This window comes from Neovison vison, chromosome 8, assembly GCF_020171115.1.
Source record: "Neovison vison isolate M4711 chromosome 8, ASM_NN_V1, whole genome shotgun sequence".
Taxonomy (NCBI): Eukaryota; Metazoa; Chordata; class Mammalia; order Carnivora; family Mustelidae; genus Neogale; species Neogale vison.
Window position 1 is genome coordinate 57,457,529 of NC_058098.1, and position 21,825 is coordinate 57,479,353.

At 35.1% G+C, this 21,825-nt stretch overlaps 1 protein-coding gene across 1 annotated transcript in view; it reads right to left on the bottom strand.

Annotated features, from left to right (window-relative positions):
- Positions 1 to 21,825, bottom strand: part of AFF3 (AF4/FMR2 family member 3) — a 536,398-nt gene that overhangs the window by 159,810 nt on the left and 354,763 nt on the right. Inside the window, exons 8-9 of the mRNA XM_044263667.1 lie at positions 20,168 to 20,204; positions 9,311 to 9,362 (exon numbers count right to left, since the gene is read on the bottom strand). Of these exons, the coding sequence (XP_044119602.1) occupies positions 9,311 to 9,362; positions 20,168 to 20,204 (89 nt within the window). The remainder of the gene's footprint in view (positions 1 to 9,310; positions 9,363 to 20,167; positions 20,205 to 21,825) is intronic.

Sequence of the window (21,825 nt, forward strand, 5' to 3'; positions counted from 1 at the left end):
ACAATATGAAAAGAATCAACATACTAACATAATTAAAATCTTCTAATTCATTAACATCTGTTCATTTACTTAGGTCTCAAATTTCTCTCACCAATGTTTTATAATTTTCACTGTACAGGTCTTAAGTCTTTTGCTAAATTTATTATGTATTTTGTCACTATAAGTGAAATTCCATTTAAAATTTCATTTTTCTATTATATATTGCTAATAATAAAAACACAGCTGAGTTTTGTAAGTTGACCTTGCTTAATTCATTTATTGATTCTACTAGTTGCTTATTAGATCTCTAAGGATTTTCTCTATAAACAATCATTCTTTTCAAACTTTATGTTTTTCAGTTCTTTTTCTTGTCTTATTGCACTGACTAGAACTTCCAATACAATGCTGATAGAGGTGGTAAGTGCAGATATCATTGCCATAATTTTGATTTTAGGAGGAAAATGTTTGGTGTTTCATCATTAAATACAGTATTAGTGGTAGGTTTTTTATTGTACGTGCCCTTTATCAGGGTGATTAAGTTCCCTTCTTACTTCCTTCTTACTTCTATTTTGCAGAGATTTTTAAAATATCATGAATGGGTGTTAATTATGCTAAATACTTTATCTTCATCTATTTAGAAGACCACATGGTTTTTTCCTTTATTCTATTAATATGGTGGATTACATTAATTAATTTTTCTGTTAAACCAACCATGCTTCCCTGTGATAAACCCCACTTAGTCATAGTTAATCATATTTTTTTCATATATTACTGGATTATACATGATAAAATTTTGTTAGGGAATTTTGGGATGTTTATGAAGGATACTGGATTATTTCATTTTCTTATAAGGTTTATGTCAGATTTTGGTATTGGGGTTATACTGGCCTTTTACAATGAACTGGGAAGTTTTTCTTCCTCTATCTTATGAAAGAATTTGTGTAAGAATGGTAGTTTATCTTTTTTTTTTTTGTATATCATTGGCATAAACATTTTTTTATTTGAAGTTTTGACAGAATTTACCTGCAAAACCATCTAGCCCTGGAGGAATCTTCTTTGTGGAAAAGTTTCTATTACAAATTCAATTTTTTAAAATAGTAATAAGGGTGTTTATATTTTCTAAGTATTCTTGTGGCAGTATGCAATTTACAGTAAACTGCATATTTTCAAAGGAAGTCACTATTTCATTTAAATTGTCAAATCAACTTGCTGAAAGTAGTTAATAATATCCAGTTTTTATTGTTAAAATTTCTGTAGGATATGTGTTAATGTCCCCCACTTCTCATTGTTGATGTTAATTTGTGTTTTCACTCTATTTAATTATTATCATCAGTGTTTGTTAATTTTACTAATCTCTTAAAATTACTAAATTTTGCTTCATCGATTTTTCTCTATTATTTGTTAACTCCTATTCTTATTTTTTATCATGTACTTCTAATTATCTTGGGTTTAATTTATTCTTCTTTTATAGCTTCTTAAAGTGGGAACATAGGTTAATGATGTTACACTGTTCTTTTTTTAATACAAGCATATGAAGATGCAAATTTCTTTTTTCTAATGTTTATTGTTTTAGGGAGTCCCATAATTTTCATAAATTGTACTTTCATTTTCAGTCAGTTAAAATTAGTTTCTAATTTCTCTTGTTATTTATTCTTTAAACTCAAACACTATCTAGAATTGTTATTTAATTATCAGATACCTAGATTTCTTTTTTGCCATTGACATATGTAATCATGCTGTGATCATAAAATATACTCTGTAAGATTTTAATCTTATAAAGCTCATTGATATTTCTTTTATTGCTCTCAACAGGGTCTGTCTTGAGTGAATACTTCGTGTGTACTTGATAAGATTCGGCAATTTGCACTTGTTGGGGGCAGTGTTCTATAAATGTCAATTAGGTCAAAGTGGTTAATAATGTCCAAATAGTCCATGTACTTGCTAATATTTTGTTTAAGTTTTCTAATGATTACTGAAGAAAGGGTTGTTAAAAACTGGTAACTATTATTAAAGATCTGTTAGTTAATACATATGTAATTAAGATTGTTATGTTTTCCTTATTAACTAACTTTTTTAGCATCAGTTAAAGGTCTTTGTCTGAAGGTCTATTTGGCAATATTAATAGTGTCAGACTGGCTTTCTTATGCTCACTGTTTATAGTCTATCTTTTCCACCATCTGGCCTCAAAATATTTGTGTTTTTATATTTAAATTGCTCATCTTGTTGACAGCAGAAAGTTTTGATTTATGCCAGTTTGACAGTCTTTGCCTTTTAACTGGAACGTTTAGTCCATTACATTTAATGCAAGTTTTGATACAGCTGAGATTATGCTTACAATTTTTCTATTTCTTTTATATCTATATCTTCTGTTTTTTCTTTCTGTTCTTTCTTTCCTGTCATGTATTGATTTAATCTATTATTTTGGTATGACTTAATTTTAGCTATGCTTTTTTGGGGAAGTGTTAGTTTTTTGTGGTTTTTCTAGGTATTATACTATGCATACTTTTCACCAAACTTAGATTTAATATTATACTAGCCCTTTATTATTTTTTGTGCTAGTTTTGTCATATATTTTACATCTATATACAACTGAACCTTGAACAAGAAGGGCTTAAACTGTGTGGGGCCACTTATGTGAGATTTTTTTTTTTTTCAACAAATACAGTATAGTATTATAAATATATTTTCTCTTCCTTATGATTTTTCTTACATTATTCTTTCTCTAGCTTTATTGTAAGAGTACAGTATATAACACATATACAAAATATGTATCAATTGACTATGTTATCTATAAGGCTTACAGTCAACCATAGGTATTAGTACTTAAGTTTCTGGGGAGTCAAAAGTTGTATACGGATTTTTCATTGCATGGTGGGTTAGAGCTCAAGCCCTGCATTGTTTAATGTACATTGCCCTGCATTGTGTAGTGTACATTGCAAATCCCACCAAACAATATTTTATTTTTTTACATTAATCTTTCATGTTTACCCATACATTTATTTCTTCCTGTATATACTCCCTTCTTAGAGGGCTGAGTTATTATTGCCCTTATTATTCAGTTATTATTGCCCTGATATTACTGCCTTTCAGCCTCATAAATTTCCTTTATCATTTGTTGTAGCACAGGCCTATTGGAATGAATTCTTTGATTTTGTGTGTCCAAAAGTTTTTATTACACCTTCTATTTTGAAGGGTAATTTTTACTAGTGTTAAAATTATGGCTTGACAGTTCTTTCTTCAGCGTTTTGTTTTCAGCACTTTAAAAATGTTTTTGCATTGTATTCTAGCATCTGAAGTTTCTGATGGGAATCCTTCAATTAGTTATATCACTGCTCCCATGCACATATCATTTTTTCTTCATAACTTTCAAGAGCTTCTCTTTATCTTCAGTTTCTAGCAATTTTACAATAATGTTTCAAGATGTGGTTTTCTGTGTATTTATCCTTCTTAGGGTTAACTGAGCTTCCTATATTTATAAGTCAATGCTTTCACCCAGTTTAGGAAGTTTTTGGCTATTATTTTTTCAAGAATTTTTTCTGATCTCTTTTCTCTGGCCTCTCCTTCTGGGATTCCAATTACATGTATATTAGACTACCTGATATTGTCCCATAATGCACTGAGGCTTCGCTCATTGTTTTAAAATCTTTATTCCCACTGTTCTTCATACTGATAATTCTGATTGGCTATCTCTAATTTTCATTTCAAATATTGTTCTTTTTAGTTCCAGAATTTTCATTTGGGCCTTCTTTATGTTTCCATTTCCCTGCTAAGATTTTTCCTTCTTTCAGTCATTATGATTTTTTTCCTTTATATCTTTGAACATATTATAATAGATGCTTGAAAGTTCCTGTCTGAAAATTCCAACATCTAGATCACCTCAATGTCTATTATACTGACTACTTTTTCTCTTGATTATAGATCACATTTTCCTATTTCTTCACATATCCTTTAATTTAAAAAAAAAAAAGATTTCTATTTATTTATTTGACAGACAGAGATCACAAGTAGGCAGAGAGGCAGGCAGAGAGAGAGAGGAGGAAGCAGGCTCTCTGCTGAGCAGAAAGCCCGATGTGGGGCTCTATCCCAGGACTCTGAGACCATGGCATGAGTCAAAGGCAGAGGCTTAACCTACTGAGCCACCCAGGTGCCCCTATCCTTAAATTTTTTATTAGATAATGAATATTGTCAATGTTACATTATAGAGAGTCTAGAGGCTGTTGACTTTTCTATTCTATCAGACAAATTATTAGCTTATTGCCTGAAATTTGTGGGTACTCAGTGTTATACTTTGTTATGATCCATTTTGGTTTTGTCTTTAGTTTTCAGGTTGACTCCTTTATTCTTAAGGCATAGCCTCTCTGAGGTTTCCAAAAACAAACAAACAAAAAAACCCAAAAAACAAAACTCAAGATATTTACCAAGCTGTTATAATTGGATGGGATTCAAATTCCAAACTGTACAGGCAGTAGTTGTAGGTATTAGGCAGCAGTTGAAATCTCTGCTTAGCCTTTCAGCTTTTTTTTTTTTTTTTTTAAATTTTATTTATTTATTTGACAGACAGAGATCACAGGCAGGCACAGAGGCAGGCAGAGAGAGAGAGAGGAGAAAGCATGCTCCCTGCCAAGCAGAGAGTCCGATGCAGGACTCGATCCCAGGACCCTGAGATCATGACCTGAGCCAAATGCAGAGGCTTAACCCACTGAGCCACCCAGGCACCGCGCCTTTCAGCTTTTTATCTATTGTTTTCCACTGGGCTCACTGGCATCTTCCTGACACATATGCAGTTTAGGAATCATCAAAGGATTGAGAGAAATTTATATAAAGAGTAGAAGTCTATTTTGTATGGCTCCTTGCTTTCTGGAATTTCCTCCCTTAAAGCCCATCTACTCTGGCATCCCTGAACTCCACTTCCTGACACCTCAAGCAAATAAGACTGTGGCTTTGTCCTTGAATTCTAGTTGCTCTTTGTGGATTGAAAGTGCCCTCAGGGGAGAAGCTGTATAAATGCAGATCTCAACTAGTCCATTTCCTTTTTTCAAGGAACAAATTCCCAACATTATCTGCCTTCTTTTAGTCAACCTCTAATGTCTTCAAATAGTTTTTTAAAAGAATATTTTGTTCAGAGTTTATAATAGTTATCATAGGAAAGTTAATCTAATGTAAGCTCTTTTACTATTGACATAACTGAAACTCTCACAGAAATTTTAATTCATGGGTTTGTGTGTGTGTATATTAAGAATAAATTGTCTCTCATCTCAATGAATACTCATAGGATCATTAAATAATATATCCTGAAGAGATCCTCAGGTATTATCCAAGCAACTCTGTCCTACCAGGCAATGACTCTAAATAATTTGTCAGGCTTAATCTCCTGTTTTTATTTATTCATATATTAGTTTCAGGTGTACAACATAATGATTTAATATTCAGTTGACCCTTGAAGAATGCAGTCAATACCCCAAGTCCCATATAGTTGAAAATACGTGTATAACTTTTGACTCCCCCGAAACTTAACTACTAATAGTCTACTATGACTGGAAGCTTTACTGACAACACACACAAGTAAATTATACATATTTTGTATGTTATATGTATTATATATTATATTCATATAGTAAAGTAAACTATAAAAAAGGTTATTAAAAATTATAAGAAAGAAAAATACATTTATAGTACTGTACTCTATTTTATGAAAAAAATACCCCACATATAATCAGATTCATGCATTATAAATCTGTGTTGTTTAGAAGCCAACTGTATGTATACACTGTGAAATGATCATCACATTGTCCAGTTAATATCCACAACCATACATACTTACACTTTTTTTCTTGTTTTGAGACCTTTTAAGATCTATTCTCTTAGTATCTTTCAAATATATTACAGAGTACTGTCAAGTACAGTCAGGATGTTGCTCATTACCTCCCCAGGACGTCCTTATTTTACAACTGGAAGCTTGTACCTTTCGACTACCTTCTCCCATCTTGCCCATCCTTGCGCCCCCACCCCCATCCCTGCTTCTGGAAACCACCAATCTGTTTTGTTTTGTTTTTAGCATTTCACATATATGTGAGATCATATGGCAATTGTCTTTTTCTGTCTGACTTATTTCACTTAGCATAATGCCTTCAAGGTCCACCCCTGTTGTTGAAAATAGCAGGATTTCTTTCTTTTTTATGATCAAATAATATTCCAGTGTGTGTATGTGTATGTGTTTGCATGTGTGCATTCATCATATTTTATTTACCATTTCATTCAGTAGTGGTCACTGAGTTTATTTCCATGTCTTGACCATTTTAAATAATGCTAATGTCTTGCTTTTAAAAGAGGCCAGGGAAGAAAGATACTTCTTCAGGAAATGAGTTCCCTGTCTGGAGACTCCCTATTATATACTATAATTTAAACCCATACAATGGCTTTAAATTACTCATAGGGTCACTGAATTATAGAGACAGATGGATGTATAAGCATTACTGAGGTTGAGTTTGTCCCACTAAACCATGAATGTGAAAGAAGAATTTTTCCTCATGTTTTATGTGTATGCTATTTATACTTTTCTTTGTTCTGCTTCTTCACGCCTTCCCTCCCATGGAGTTCATCATTTTTTGTCTGTTTTACTTAGGTTCTTTCACGCTGTTTCATCTTCAAGCATCTATATACTCTCTGTTCTCCCAACTTGGCTTCTGAATCATTCTGGTAGCTCTGAACCTTAACATTATGAGTTGAATCATTTACCCCTCAAAATTCATATGTTGAAGCTCTGGCCTCCAGTACCTCAGAATGTAACTTTATTTGGACACAAGGTCTCCATTGGGGTAATTAGGTAAAAAATGAAGCCCTACTCCAATATAACTGGCATTTTTATAAAAATGGGAAATTTGGACTCAGATACACACAGAAAGAAGATTATGTGAAGAAACACAGGGAGAATATGGCCATCTGTTAAACAGAAGACAAGGCCTGAAACAACAGATCCTTTCTTCACAGAAGAAACTGACCCTACTGACTGATCTTAGACTTCTAGCCTGCAGAACTGTGAGACAGGAAGTTTCTGTTGTTTTAGACACCTGGTCTGTGGTACTTTGTTATGGTAGCCCTAGTAAACTAATACACTTACCTCTTAACAAATAATCTGATTAACTTTTCTATTTGATTCTGACTCAAGGCTTTGCTTTGTCTCTTAAGATCTACTCACCCCTCGGTTTGGTAAATGGGCAGAAGAGCAAAATATGTGATATATGTTCTAATTTTTTTCAGTGAATTTTAGTGACTTTTCTGATCCTTAGGTTCCTTGTATATAAAATAAGGATATTGCCCTTACCTACCTGTCAATCTAAATAAAGCTCAAATAAGATACTGCAAAGAGCATATAAAATACTACACAAATCTCAGGCATCCTGAGTCCTTTTTCTTTGTTCATAATATGTTCCTTCTCTTGTTTAATTACAAAAGAACCACTATTAGAGGGCTCAAGTCAGAATTCTCCACTTTATAAAAAAGGTTAATCTATCTGAGAGAGAGAGAGCGAGCAGGGTGGTGGTAGAGGAGAGAGGCAAAGAGAGAGGAAGAGAGAGTCCCAAGCAGGCTCTGTGCTGAGCATGGAGCATGACCCCAACATCCAGACCCAAGTCAAAACCAAGAGTCAGATGCTTAACTGACTGTTCCCTCCAAGCATCCCCAGAATTCTCTACTTTTTAAAGAGAAATCCTTTCAACCTAAGACTTTATTTCACTATTTCTAGTTCAAGAGGCAGGATGTGAGGCAAATGATGAATATGGGGTGATGTTTCAAGCTTTTAACATTATGACATCTCCAGAGGGTTTACAAGTAATTCCTCAAACAATATATTTATTTTTATAAGAGACTAACATATGGAAACCAATTCCTTTAGAGAACAAGCTTTTTAGAAATGCTTACGGGAAGAAGACTAATGGCATATCAAACTGCATTAACAAGATTGCGGTATGTATTAAATGTGATTTTAAAATTTATAAAATTAAATGTGGAATGTTAGCAGTTTTTCAACATATTTTATATATTCTGTGTGTTTTTAAAATGATTTTGTTAATGGGAATTTGAAAAATTGTTCCTACAATAATTAGCACTTTTATAACAATTATTTATAAAATAACACTTATTCCCAAATAGCTTACATTCTAGTTGCATTGATTCTTATCCAGTTTCAAGTGTTACTAAAAAGAACCAAATTTTTAAATGATTCTACCCTTTTCAGTTCTCTAGAATGCCTCCAGATGGCATTAAAACCCTTTTTCCATTATATTTTGCAGCACAAAAATTAAAAAAATTAGTGCTATTTTAACCACTTAAGACTAGTCACATTCATTCTTTCACCAGAAATCATGACAATAGGACTATTTAGACCTCTTAGGCAATATTTTAAGAAAGACAAACATATAACTACATCCCTTATGAAATACATATGGAAGCCAAAGGAACTTCCCAGACTGAGAAACAGATCTTGGACAAAATAAGACACTTGGTAATATCCTATCACAAAGTGTGATTTCTAACGAATAGCATTTTAGATGCTGAGTAATATGAGCCATGGCCCACACATAGGAAAATTCACAAAGCTGTCTTATACTAAGAAAACATAGTGATAAATAAAGATTCTTAAGGAACCAACCCGTTACTGATTCCTGTGAAGCTAATGTAATTTGTTAACTTGTGAATTATTTAATTTAAGCTTAGGTGGAAAAATTTGGTAGCAAATGAATCACTGAAAACCCATTTGAATTCTTTGAGGACTGAGAGGAGAAAGACAAAATATGGAGTGAGGAACACATGCTTTCTAAGTGCTTTTTCTTATGTTTTAAAAATTAGGTTATTTTTGAATTCAAAAAAATAACAAATTTTTGGGATTCCAGAGGTATTTCTTATTGTATTTTTCACATAATTCCGAGGCCGGAGATGGCAGGCTTTTAAAATGACATTGGTACTGCCCAGGTATGTAGGACAGAATATCTCCCAGTATGTGTGAAAAGTCTTGTAATTATTTATGACAGTGCTGAAAGGCTCCAACGAAATTCTAAAGGGTTTGCCTCCTTTCTCCCTGACAATACACACCCTGAAATCTTATTACATTTCTATTCTATAAGGAGAAGTATTTGCACTTTTAAGATTACTCTTATTGTGATAAAGCATAGGAAAGACCTCAAAATGTGTCCGCACCCAAAAGCACTTAAAAAGACATCATCATGAGAAAGAGAACCACAGGCTTCCTTCCATTATTATGATTACTCTTACAAGATACTAGCACTGTTTCATATTACAGGCATATTATCTGGATAGAAACAGGAAAGAGACTTACGATGTATTCGATGTGCCATTGTCTGGACTCTCTGGCTCAGCATCACCTTTCTCTTAAAAAGGAAGCAGGAAAAAAAAAATACCAACATGTGAATGTTATGGTCTTTAAGATTTAAGAGAGATTAAATATATTTCCATGCTCCTATTAAAAATCTTTCAAAATGCGCAGCAGGAGGCTTTTAAAACATCTTTTTTTTATTGTCTGAGAACCGGATTTGCAAGTAATTTCTTCTCTGTGTTCCAATTGCCCAGCCACGGATCTGTGAGTAGGTACTAAGGAGCTGTTTGCAAACAACCAGAGGTTCAGAGTGGAGACCTTGCCAAAAGATGAATATCTTACAGATGGAACCTGTTTCCTTCCACTTCATTTTACAGAAAATTTAAGGAAATAAATTCCATTAGCATTCTATAGGCAAGGCATTTTGAACTTTGATCCTTTCTGCTAACATAAGCCAAACCAGGGCAGACTGTGTAAGCCCTTGGAGGAGAGAATTTTACAGAACACTAAGGCTGCACCACAGCTTCCAAGATCCCCCAAATTTCTACCCTACTGAGAGCCCTGGCAACACCTTTTGTGAGCTCTGCTTTAATGCAGAGTAAGATGGAAACCAGAAATCCTTCCAGACCATCTGAAAGTCTAGCTACAGAAATGTTTCTGCAGTCTGTGGTCATTGAAGACTTAATAGGTTTTAATTAAGGAAGCCTGGAACCATTTCCCTTTTTATAGTTTTTAAAAGGACAAATTCTAGAATACACATATTGTAATTCTTAGAACTATGACCATTGAGGGCTTGAGCTATGCATCTCCATTTTGTAATGTGCTTCCTCAAGGCTAGAGGATGGAAGGAGAAGGGTCAAGACTGCACGTGTGAGTCAGTTATGTTTCGATGGTTGTGTGGTGCTGAAATTGAGTAAACCCTAGAGAAGGTTGTGGAATGTTAAGAAATGGGCCTGATGGTGGCAACTTGCATTGCTTTGTTCTTTCACATCAGGCCTGAACATCTTGTGGAACCTCAGGCCTATGGCATGACATTAGCTTCGTGGTCACTGAGTCTCAGGAATGACCCCCTAAATTACACAATGAACACATCCCAAAGATATCATCCAAACTGAATTCCAGAGGAAACTTTACACTATCTCCTCTTTTTCTTATAGAAAATTAAACAGTTGTGAAGAAGAGAAGGCACAGTTATATAGGTAGTTCACACATCTAGCTCATATATAACTTGGTGTTAATATGTGTACACAGTGACAGAAAAACCACGGGGGATAGTCACTCTGTTAAAAAGCCACAAAATTGATTTAAGTGCCTTGATCACAAACACTGATGAGACGAGGCCCCATCATGGACAAAACCATACCGAAATAAAAGTAGAGGCAGCAAATTCACAAACTTGCTTTAAAGCTCATACTTTTATACTATATTTTTGTTTTCCAGGCCAGTCCATGGTGCACTCATGTAGGAGACATGTAAGGCCTCATCAGCTGGCTTTAGTGCTGGAAAATAACCTCATTTAGTACTCTCCAAAATCATTTTCCCGCTAAGTAACCACGATTCCTGCCAGGATCCCCAAATAAGAGCTGTAACACCTGCATTCTGTAAGACAAACCCAACTGGAGGCTTAATTTCTCAACCATATTGATGTTTTTTTTCCCCTTGAATTTTGAACAACTGGTTACTTTCCCAAGTCTATAGCCGCCAGGAATAACCCCACATACAATCATAATCAAGGACGTAAAACGGCAGCTTCCGGAGCAGCAGGCAATGGTAAACAGTTCTAAATAACTTCTGTCATAGACACGGGAAATCAGTAATATAAACAGACACAGTTAATTGGATGTCTGAATAAGGATGCTTTACCTTGACCAACAATGCTGACAAGTAGCCTGTAGGTTGAGAGGGCACAGGCCTCATTGCGCATGGGATCTGGGGGCTGCAGGAACTGTGGGCTGGATCAGCACAGGGACGGAGCCGCAGCTGATTACCTCTGCTCTTAGCAGCACTGATGTTGTGGCAACAGGGAAAACAGAATAGGAGGGACACAGTGGGGCCAAACAGGGCATTTACGGACGGCCAGAGAGTGAGTGTTCTCGGCAACTTCATTGCTGATAATGAACTAACCTTTCAGGGGAAAAGTAAACTCAGAATGAAGACAGGGATTAAAGCTGTTTTTGTTGTTCAGAAAGAATAAAATCATAACTGTTCTCATCATCTTGAAATTTTAGGTGATGCAATTTCTGAAGTACATTTGAAATATTCAAGTGCATCAGCCATTAAGAATCATAAAAAAAAAAAAAAAAGAATCATACTCTCTTTATCGGGACCCAAGGGAATGATCAATGTATAATAGAAACCGCACCCCCCTCCCCAAATTCTTAGTTGGGTGCTCAGGAGATGTTTCCCTGCAGTCAACAAAAAAGACCGTTTGGGATCACCCTGGTTCTTTCAGCTGTTTTCATGACAGATACCACACTGGTCTCTTTGGGGGAAACCTGCACTGATCATTAAGAAACTGAACATAAAAAAATGGTTCAGGAGCAGTGTGGTCATCTTGCATGTGGATATATAATTACAGAGAGGAAGAGAGCAAAAAAAAAAAAAATGAGCCATAGGATATATATATCTGTACACACACGTAAATGTATATATGTATATACATATACGATATGCGTACTTTCAGGTTGACGCTCCCTATTCGTCCTCTTGAGCTTTCCACGGTACCTAACATATACTACATGCTCAGTTTATGTCCTCTGTCTCCTGACCTCTCATAAATACAGTGGGAGAAGAGGAGAAAGGGGCACTTACCATGGAGATGGATATAGTTTGAGGTATAAAACAGCTTGATGGCCCCAATAAGCCACTTTAAAAAATTACAGTAGCTACATTTTTAATCCAATCAATGCACTGAGGACTTATACACTGGGCACTCTGGTAACATGAAGATAAATAATACCTAATTCATTCCCTTTAAATACATAGCTTGACAGCACTGCTAGCATATGCACTCTCCATCAACAGGGCTACAGGGTGGACTAAAGACTGTTGAAAAGGGACAAAATACACCTGCAGTAGCCTTTGTTCTTTTGCAGAGGAAAGTTTTGCTATACTATGACATTTCTTTTTTTTAAAAAAATTATTTTTATTTATTTATTATTTTTTATCATTATGTTCAATTAGCCAGCATAGAGTACCTCATTGGTTTTGATGTAGTTTTCACCATTCACTGGTTGAATGGGTTACTTTCTAACAAAAGTAACCCATGTTCATGGTAATGACTTGGCTTGCTTTTGTTTTTAGTTCTGTAAGGCCTTCACCCACTACGGTAAGCGATACACTTGTTTCTAGATATATCAACTTTAGACAGTGTGTATTGATTTCTGATATAAAAGGCAAGAGATAAGGTACTTAAGATGCTACCACCTCTGCTTACAATTCTTACTGGTTCTGTTATTACTTGTAATGTCTCTAGTGGGTATTTAGAACTTTAAGTTTAACCTTCTATTTCTGGATTAATCAACTGCTGACAGTATCTTTTCCTTTATACTATGTGAAATGAGGAAATTCACTCATTTTTTCTTCCCTCCCTTCACTGCACACAACTCTGTACAGCTATACTTTTCCTTCTACATAGCCAAGATTTAAAACATTTATATTCTGTTCAGTAATTATTAATGAGTCACCCTCATTAATATTCATTTAATTAATGATTTAATTTTTGTAATTGTAGGCACATTAGAAAAATTACAAACCAATAGTCAGATTTATAATATTATAATGATTAAATATTAGTCACTAAAGAACAAATTATTAAGACTAGACGTGTATAGAAGGGAACATCACTAACTCTGAATGAAGGCAAGTGTTCTTGGCATTTAGGTCAAATGTATTTCCATTCTTAACTTCATTATGCCACATGTTAATCTGTCTCAATGAAAGGCTATGGTTTACCTAAAAAAATGTTGAACAGAGATGCACATGGGTGGCTCATTTGGTTAAACATCTGTTTTCAACTCAGGTCATGATCCTAGCTAGAGGTCCTGGGATGGAGCCCTCCATCAGGCTCCCTGCTCCATGGTAATTATGTTTTCCATCTCTCTCTCTGCCCCTCCCCCCACTCATGCTCTCTCTCGAGCTCTCTCAAATAAATAAAACTTTTTAAAAAATGTTAAATGGAGCATCCATTTAAGGTACATACAATGTATATGTTTATGAAAGTTATATATGCAGTTTTTAAAACGTTAAAATGAGTTAACTGTGAAAACAGACCAGGAAATGAGTATTGTCAAGAAGTAACCCAGAAACTTCCCAAGCTTACATCATCTTTCTGCCCTCCCCACCAGCTATCTAGAAATGGAATTTATGTTAATCATTCCCTTTCTTTTTTTAAGGTTTTTTTTTTTAACCACCCAAGTATTTATTAGTAGATAAAATATTCTTTAGTTTTTTCCTGATATAAATTTTACATAAATGGAATCACACCACTGCATTCTTTTGAGACTTATTCTGTCACTCAATGTTATGGTTTTTAAATTCAGCCATCATGATGTATTGTATGTTCACTCATTCTCATTGTTGTGCAATATCTTCTTATAAAAATCTACCATGATTTTCTTATTCATTTGACTCTTGATGGACATTCATTTTTTCATTAAGAATGATGTCATTACAAACATTCATGAACTTACTTCCTTGTGCATGTTAAGAGTTCTGGGACATGACGCTTACATATTCTTGACTTTACTAGGGAATCCTAAACTGGTTTCCACATTAACTTATGGTTACACTTTAAACATCTTTTTCAACTTAATAATGTAAAATGTAATTTCACTGTGGTGTTTGCATTTCTGAGTGCCAGTGGGGTAAATATATTGTGCTTGCTCTTTTTGACACTCCCTGTCAATTCTTAAAAAAAAAAATTTATTTTCTTGATACAAGTCTTCTGCTTGCACACACCCCAGGGAATAACTGTGCCCAGTATGAGTCTTTTTACTCAAAATTTTTTTCTGGAATATTTGAATGATTATAAGTTCTCAATATTAATGTAGTTGAATTAATCAGCATTTCTCTTTATTATTTTGGTTTAAGAAATACACTAGGTGTGGTGCAAAAATAATGAATACTGTTATGCTGAAAATAAATAAAAAATAAATTTAAAATAAATTTTAAAAAAAGAAATACATCAAAAGATATTCTATGTTATCTTTTGAAAGTGTATATTTTTTCTATTAACATTTAGGTCTTTTTATTTTTTTTTAAAGATTTTATTTATTTATTTGACAGAGAGAAATCACAAGCAGTCGGAGAGGCAGGCAGAGAGAGAGAGAGGGAAGCAGGCTCCCTGCCGAGCAGAGAGCCCGATGCGGGACTCGATCCCAGGACCCTGAGATCATGACCTGAGCCGAAGGCAGCGGCCCAACCCACTGAGCCACCCAGGCGCCCCAACATTTAGGTCTTTTAAAAATACAAGGAATAGGGGCTCCTGGGTGCTCAGTTGGTTAGGCGTCCAACTCTTGATGTTGGCTCATGTCATGATCTCAGGGTCGTGAGATCAAGCCCTGTGTCAGGCTCCATGCTCAGTGGGGAGTCTGCTTGAGATTCTCTCTCTCCCTCTCCTCTCCATAAAAATAAAATTAAATAAATATATAAATAAATCTTTAAAAAATATGAGGAATGGCTTTTGTATATGCTATAGGGTAGGAGTTAATTTCATTTTTCTCCCTATGGATAAGCAATTATTCTGGTACTATTTATGAAAAAGCCCATTCTTTCTCCATTGGTCTACATTATCAGCTCTGTAGTAAATCCAGTTTTCATACATCTGTGGGTCTGTTCCTGGCTCTTCTATTCTATTTCATTGCTCAATTTGTCTATTACTATCTTCATTACTTAGCTAAAAAATAGGTATTTATTTTTAATACTGGTATAGTAAGGCCCCAACCTTCTTGTTCTTCAGGAGTGTCTGAGCTACTCTTAGCCCTTATTCTACCAAATAGATTTGAGAATTAGCTTGTCAATTTTCACATATATACAAGTGAAGTTATAAATTTGCTGTCTGCTATATCCCACTGTCCCACTGCTGCTGTCGAAAAGTGAACTGGAAATCTAATTGTTGCTTCTCTAAAGGTATTAAAGGTTATTTTAAGAATTCTTCCTTATCTTGCAACGTGGGGGGTTTGGGGGGTAGGAAAAGAATAAATGAAACAAGATGGGATTGGGAGGGAGACAAACCATAAGTGACTCTTAATCTCACAAAACAAACTGAGGGTTGCTGGGGGGAGGGAGGCCGGGGTTATGGACACTGGGGAGGGTATGTGCTATGGTGAGTGCTGTGAAGTGTGTAAACCTGGCAATTCATAGACCTGTACCCCTGGGGACAAAAATACATTATATGTTTATTAAAAAAATTTTTTTTAATTAAAAAAAAAAGAATTCTTCTTTATCTTTGTAATTTACAGTTTAACTATATTGTGTCTAGTGTGGACCTCTTTTTTATTTTATTTATCTGGCTTAGTACTCATTGAGTTCTTATAGTCTGTGGGGTAGTATCTTTCAATTCTGGAAAATTCTCAGCCACTATCTCCTTTAATATTTCCTCTGTTCCCTTATCTCCTTCTGGAACTCCAGTTAAATGTATGTTGGACCTTCTCATTTTATTCCCCATGTTTCTTAACCTCCATTTTGTATTTGCCATTTCTCTAAGCTGTACTCTAGATAATCACTTAAGTCCAATTTCCCAATTCATTATTTTTTTCTTCAGTGAAGTCCAATCATCTGCTGTTAAACCTGCCCAAGGAAATCTTATTTCCCACTATTATTTTTTCATTTCTAGAGGTTCTGATAAGTACTTCTTCAAATCTTCTTGTTCTTTACCACATTGTCAATCTTTTTTTTTTAATTTCTGGAAATTAAAGTAAGCACTCTTATTTTATATTTTGGGCTTGGTAATTCCACTTGATCTTAGCCAAAAGTCTGAGAAGTGATGGGTTTGTTAATTTCAATCTCCCAAATCCTTGTAGGTCTAATTCTCTGTTTTTCATTACTCTTGTTAATGGTCTCTTGTTTTCTTGTATATGAGTGGTTTTCTCTTTTAAGTATATTTACTTAAGCAATCTCATACTCAATGTGGGGCTTGAATTCATGACCCTAAGATCAAGAGCTGTATGCTCCACTCTCTGAGCCAGCCAGAAGCCCATATTTTTTAAAGTTTAGTATATGAGTGATTTTGATAGTGAGTTGCTCATTTCCCTTAGAATTCTATTTTTATTATTCTTTATTCTTAACTGTTTTCCCCCCTTTTTCTGGTATTCTTATTAGCTGAATTTTGACCTTTCCATCCTGATTGATTTTCCAAGTATCTTACCTTCTTGTCATATTTTCCATCTGTCTTTTGCTTAATATCTAGAAAACAAATGTTTTTAACCTTCTAGATTCCAGACTTCAGCTATTACTCATTTCTATTAAATTTTAAAATTTTATTGACTATATTCTAAATTCTCAAGTGCTCATTTATTTTGCAACTACTTCTTTTTCATGCCAATCTGTTCTCTTTGTATTTAATACAAAAAATTTCATTTTTTTCTGAAGATTGTAATGACACTTGAAATTTTTTCTTCTGTTCTTTGAATTAATAGATTGCTTCCCTCAGGGCCATTCCTTTTCTTTGGTGCTCTGTTACATATTCTCATTTTTGAATGACAATGGGTTGATTAATGAAGGTAATTGGTGTGAATTCCCGGTATTAGTATATTGATCTCTTTTCCTAACATACCTCTACCTTGTAGGGAAGGGCTGATTTAGAGCTCTCTGTATGTAAGGGCACAGGGTACTGAGACTGGAAGCCTTCATTTAGGGTTCAGGAGAAGAGAGACCTCAGGGTAAGCTGGGAGCCCTGACCCTTCCTCTACACCCCAACAAAAGTAGGAAGTACTTTATTCTGAGTGTGTAGTATTTTTATTTCCTTCTTGAGAAAACGTGACTCTTCTTCTATAACCCATAAATGTCTATTTTTAAGGCCTGGTATCATCTCAGAATCTGCTCTGTTTCTCTCTTAGTTATCATCCCCCAACTAGGACTTCTAGTCAGCTGTTCATTTTCTTAGTAAATATTACTTTCTCTTTTTTGGGATTAGGGGCCGAAAAACTAGACTGACTGCTCTCTATGAGAACCAGTTAGGATGGGTGTGGAGGTAATCAGGGGAATAATAGTCCAGGTGTTCCTGTCATTGCCCACAATCCATGCCTATGTATTCTTTCTTGGGATTGAGTGGAAATATGGAGTCTCTCTGGGATCTCCCTAGAATAGTTCCCACAACTACTAGAGCTTGTTCCTATATGTTTCACTATTTTCTTTTTTCTGGGTCATGATTTTCTCTGCCAGGATTATCAAACCTTTCTGCTTCTGTTTTCCAAAAACTCAATTGAATTTCTGGTTTGTTAATGGCATCCCTTCTTGTTCTCTGTGCTATTACGGATTTCTTTCCATTACTATATCTTTTGGTTATTTAAATGTGGATCCTGAAGAAAGGGGAAGAAGTGCTCACACGTGGTCTTCCTATTGAACAGGATGCACTGAGAACTTTTGAAAAACACAGACATATGTCATCTATTTTAATATTTAAGTGTCTTAAACTTAATAAACTTCTATAATATTAAATTAATTGTTAATTCAACAAATTGTCTACAGCATCTATCTTTTAAGGATTTGGATTGAAAAGAATTTCTGTTCAATTTACACACTCTTTTACCTTAGTTACGTACATAACATACTTTTTCTAATTTCAAAAAGAAAAGAGAAGCACTGACCAAAAGTGACAGTCCATCAATCCACACATACACATTTTTGTTTGTTGTCTTTGAAGTTCAGTTTTTTCTATTTTCCACATATTTGCTGGAGTCAGAACTCCAAACATATTCCAAACTGTAATGATTCCAAACCAAATACAAGAAACAGCACTGGAAATGCTGATGGCATCAGCTCTCCTAAAATTTTAAATGCACTTTAATCTACAGAAAAAGCTCAGATTTTTAAACAGCAGTATTACCTTTTTATAGATGTGCTTGACTTTGGGGGGGGGATTTATTTGAAAACAATACATCCCCCATCCCTAGAAAAGAGGAAAACAAAATATCCCCCATCCCTAGAAAAGAGGAAGCCAATAACAAACTTCCATAGACAATGAAATGCCAGAGAGTATACCACACAAGGCAGGTGCCCCCATCATTCCATATAAGATGGATTCATTTTATATAATCTACATTGCAGTATAAGCACATGGATTTATGACATGCCATAAAAATCCACTGATACATAAACAAATCACAGTATATAGTTCTTGGTCAAGAATTCAAACTCACAGTGAAATGACAGAAGCAACCTTCTAGGGGTCAAGTAATGGGATACAGTCTGTTGTTTTTGGTCTAGAGATTCCAAAATGCAAATCCTGGCAGTCATTTTTTGTTTCACCATGTGACCTCAGATTAGTTATTAAGCTCAAAATCTCATTTTCATTACATGCAAAATGGGGATGGTAATGCCTACCTTATGTGCCTATGGTTAGGATTCAGTGTAATTACATGTCAAGGCACTGGGACACAGAACAGACTCAACAGCTATTTCCTTTGTTCTTTATGTCAAAACTTCTAAGCTCAAGCAAGTACAATGAATGTACATCTTCTCCCTTTAACCTGAATTGTTTAACTTCAAATGGAAAGTAGTGAGAAAAGTAGTAGCAACTCTTCAGTATGCTCTAGTTTCTAGTGTGTTCTTTAGTTACAATTACAAGGCATGTGATGCTGATACTGCACATCTCATGGACTTAATCAGGCATTTCTTTTAAGTCCTTTTCTTATCATTGAATTTATCATTTTCCTTAGATTTCAAGTCCCTTGGCCTTTTACCTCTTTACCAGTGCCTGTGCTCAGCAAATCCCAAAGAGGGTGGGATAATTAAGTGACATTGCCTATGTGTCATGACGTCTCCATCCCCCAACCTTAATCTTCCTCTAGCTGTGCATTAAAAGTCTGGGGCTTTCTAACACATTTGTCTGGTAGTCTTTTCTCCTCAAGCCTTCTGCCTCACAGATGCTCAGTGGGTGAGTCTCAGTTCCAAAGATAGGTTTACTACCTCAGAGTGATTTTCATGTTCAAACATAGCTTTGTAATTAGCAAGGGTGCTCTCAACTGAGGGGCTGGCCATGAGACTAACAATGCTCAGTCTTGGTGAGTGAGTGCTTTCACGACATGAATGGGGTAGCATATGCATTTTTAATGTTCAAGGAGATATTAACACCGATTACTAGTGCCAAAGAAGAGAATTAAAACACTACTTTGTGGAATGATAACATCCTCTCTTTGATGAAGAAACCCATGTGTTTTATTAGATAGGGGTTTCGGTAAGAAAATTGCTTCCTAGAAGCACCCTGTCTATCTCTGGAAGAGGGAAAGATTTCTTCATGGATTCTAAGGTCATTTATCTTGAGGTCTTCTGATTGGTTCTCCTGGCCCACTCATTTTCTTTCAATTTAGATAACTCACTAGTTGCCTTTAAAGATTTTTTCCCCTCCACATATACCAGAGACTGACTGTAATAAAGGAAAACCTTCTTTCCTCCCGGGATTGCTTTGAAATTTACCATTTTATGTTTTGGTCCTCCTTTCCTTTGAATAAAGCTAGAGGAGCACTCCAGAATCTTATCCATTGGGGCAGTACTTGAACAAATGGCCTTCTTTTTCCCCACCTGATTTTGCTTCTTAGTGAAGTTCTTCTCAATCTACAGTCTATTGCATGCATTTTCCCTTCTCACCCCCTCTATATTCCACCATCCACAAATGAAACTGTAGAGAGAAGTCTTTCTTACTTGGATTATTGTGTCCAGAGGAAACAAGCTGAGAGTCCTAAAAGAACAAGAAATATCAATTAATTTTCTTATTTTGACTTTAAAAATCTTGAATATTAGACATACTACTGGTCATTCAGTAATTCACTAATCGTGATCTGTACCAGGCACTGTAATGAGAAATATTTATATCAATGTGCTTACTAAGCAGTTCTAGAAATGTAGTTCACTGTCTCTTTGCTTTTGTATTGTAGACTTTTTGTTTATTGAGGTGAAGTTCACATAACATAAAATTAACCACTTTAAGATAAGCAATTTAGGGACACCTGCATGGCTCAGCCAGTTAAGTGTCCAAGGTTTTGGCTCAGGTCATGATCTCAGGATAGTGAGATAGAGCCCCGTGTCAGGCTCCATGCTCAGTGTGGAGTCTGCTTGGGATTCTCCCTCCCTCTCCACACCTGTGTGCTCTCTCTCTGCCCCTCACCACCCCTGTGTGCTCTCTCTTTAAAATAAGCATAAATAAATCTTAAAAAAAAAATATTTAAAGTGAACAACTCAGTTGCACTTAGTACATTCCTAATGTTGTATAACCACTACCTCTATTTGGTTGCAAAGATTTCCATCATTCCAAAATAAAACTTAACCTTTAGGCAGTGTCTCCTCATTCTCCCACTTCCCTTAGTCCCCGACAATCACCAAATCTGTATCCTGTCTCTATGAATGTATCTGTTTTGGATATTTCAGGGAATCATAGAACATGTGATCTTTTGTGTCTGGCTACTTTCACTCAGCATAATGTTTTGAGGGTCATCCATGTCATAGCATGTATCAGTACTTCGTTCCTCTTTATGGCCAAATAATAGTCCATTGTGTATATATACATTAATTTGTTTAGCCATTCATCCATTAATGGATATATCAGCTGTTTCCACCTTTTGGCCGTTGTGACTAGGGCAGTTATGAACACACAAGTGTATGTATTTGTTTCAGTCCTGTTTTCAAACTTTTTGGAAATATACCCATGAATAGAATTATGGAGTCATATGGTAGTTCTATATGAAAGTTTCTGAGGAATTGCCAAACTGTTCTGCACAGTGACCGAATCATTTTGCATTTTTACCAGCCATATATGAAGGTTCCAATTTCTCCAGATCCTCACCAATACTTGTTATATTCCCTTAACTTGGAGAAATTTTATGATAGCTGTCTTAGCATATGCAGTTACTCACAGTGGTTTTGATTTATATTTCCCTAATGACAATGATGATGAGTATGTTTTCATGTTTTTGTTGGGCACTTGTATATCTTCTTTGGAGAAATATCTATTTAAGGACTTAGCCCATTTTAAAGTGGGTTGTTGGTCTTTTTTGTTGCTGAGTTGAAAGAGTTCTTCACATATTCTGGATCATAGACCCTTACTGGACATATGATTTGCAAACATTTCCTCCCATTCTGTCAGCTATCTTTTTACTTTATCGATAATATTCTTTGATGCACAAAAGTTTTTAATTTTAATGAAGTCCACTTTCTTTTTCTTTTATGGCTTTTGGTATTATATCTGAGAATCTACTGCCAAATCCAAAGTCATACATGTCTTTCTATGTTTTCTCCATGAGGTTTATGGTTTTAGTTTGCATATTTAGGATTTATTATATTACTGACTTTTAATCTAACCCAGT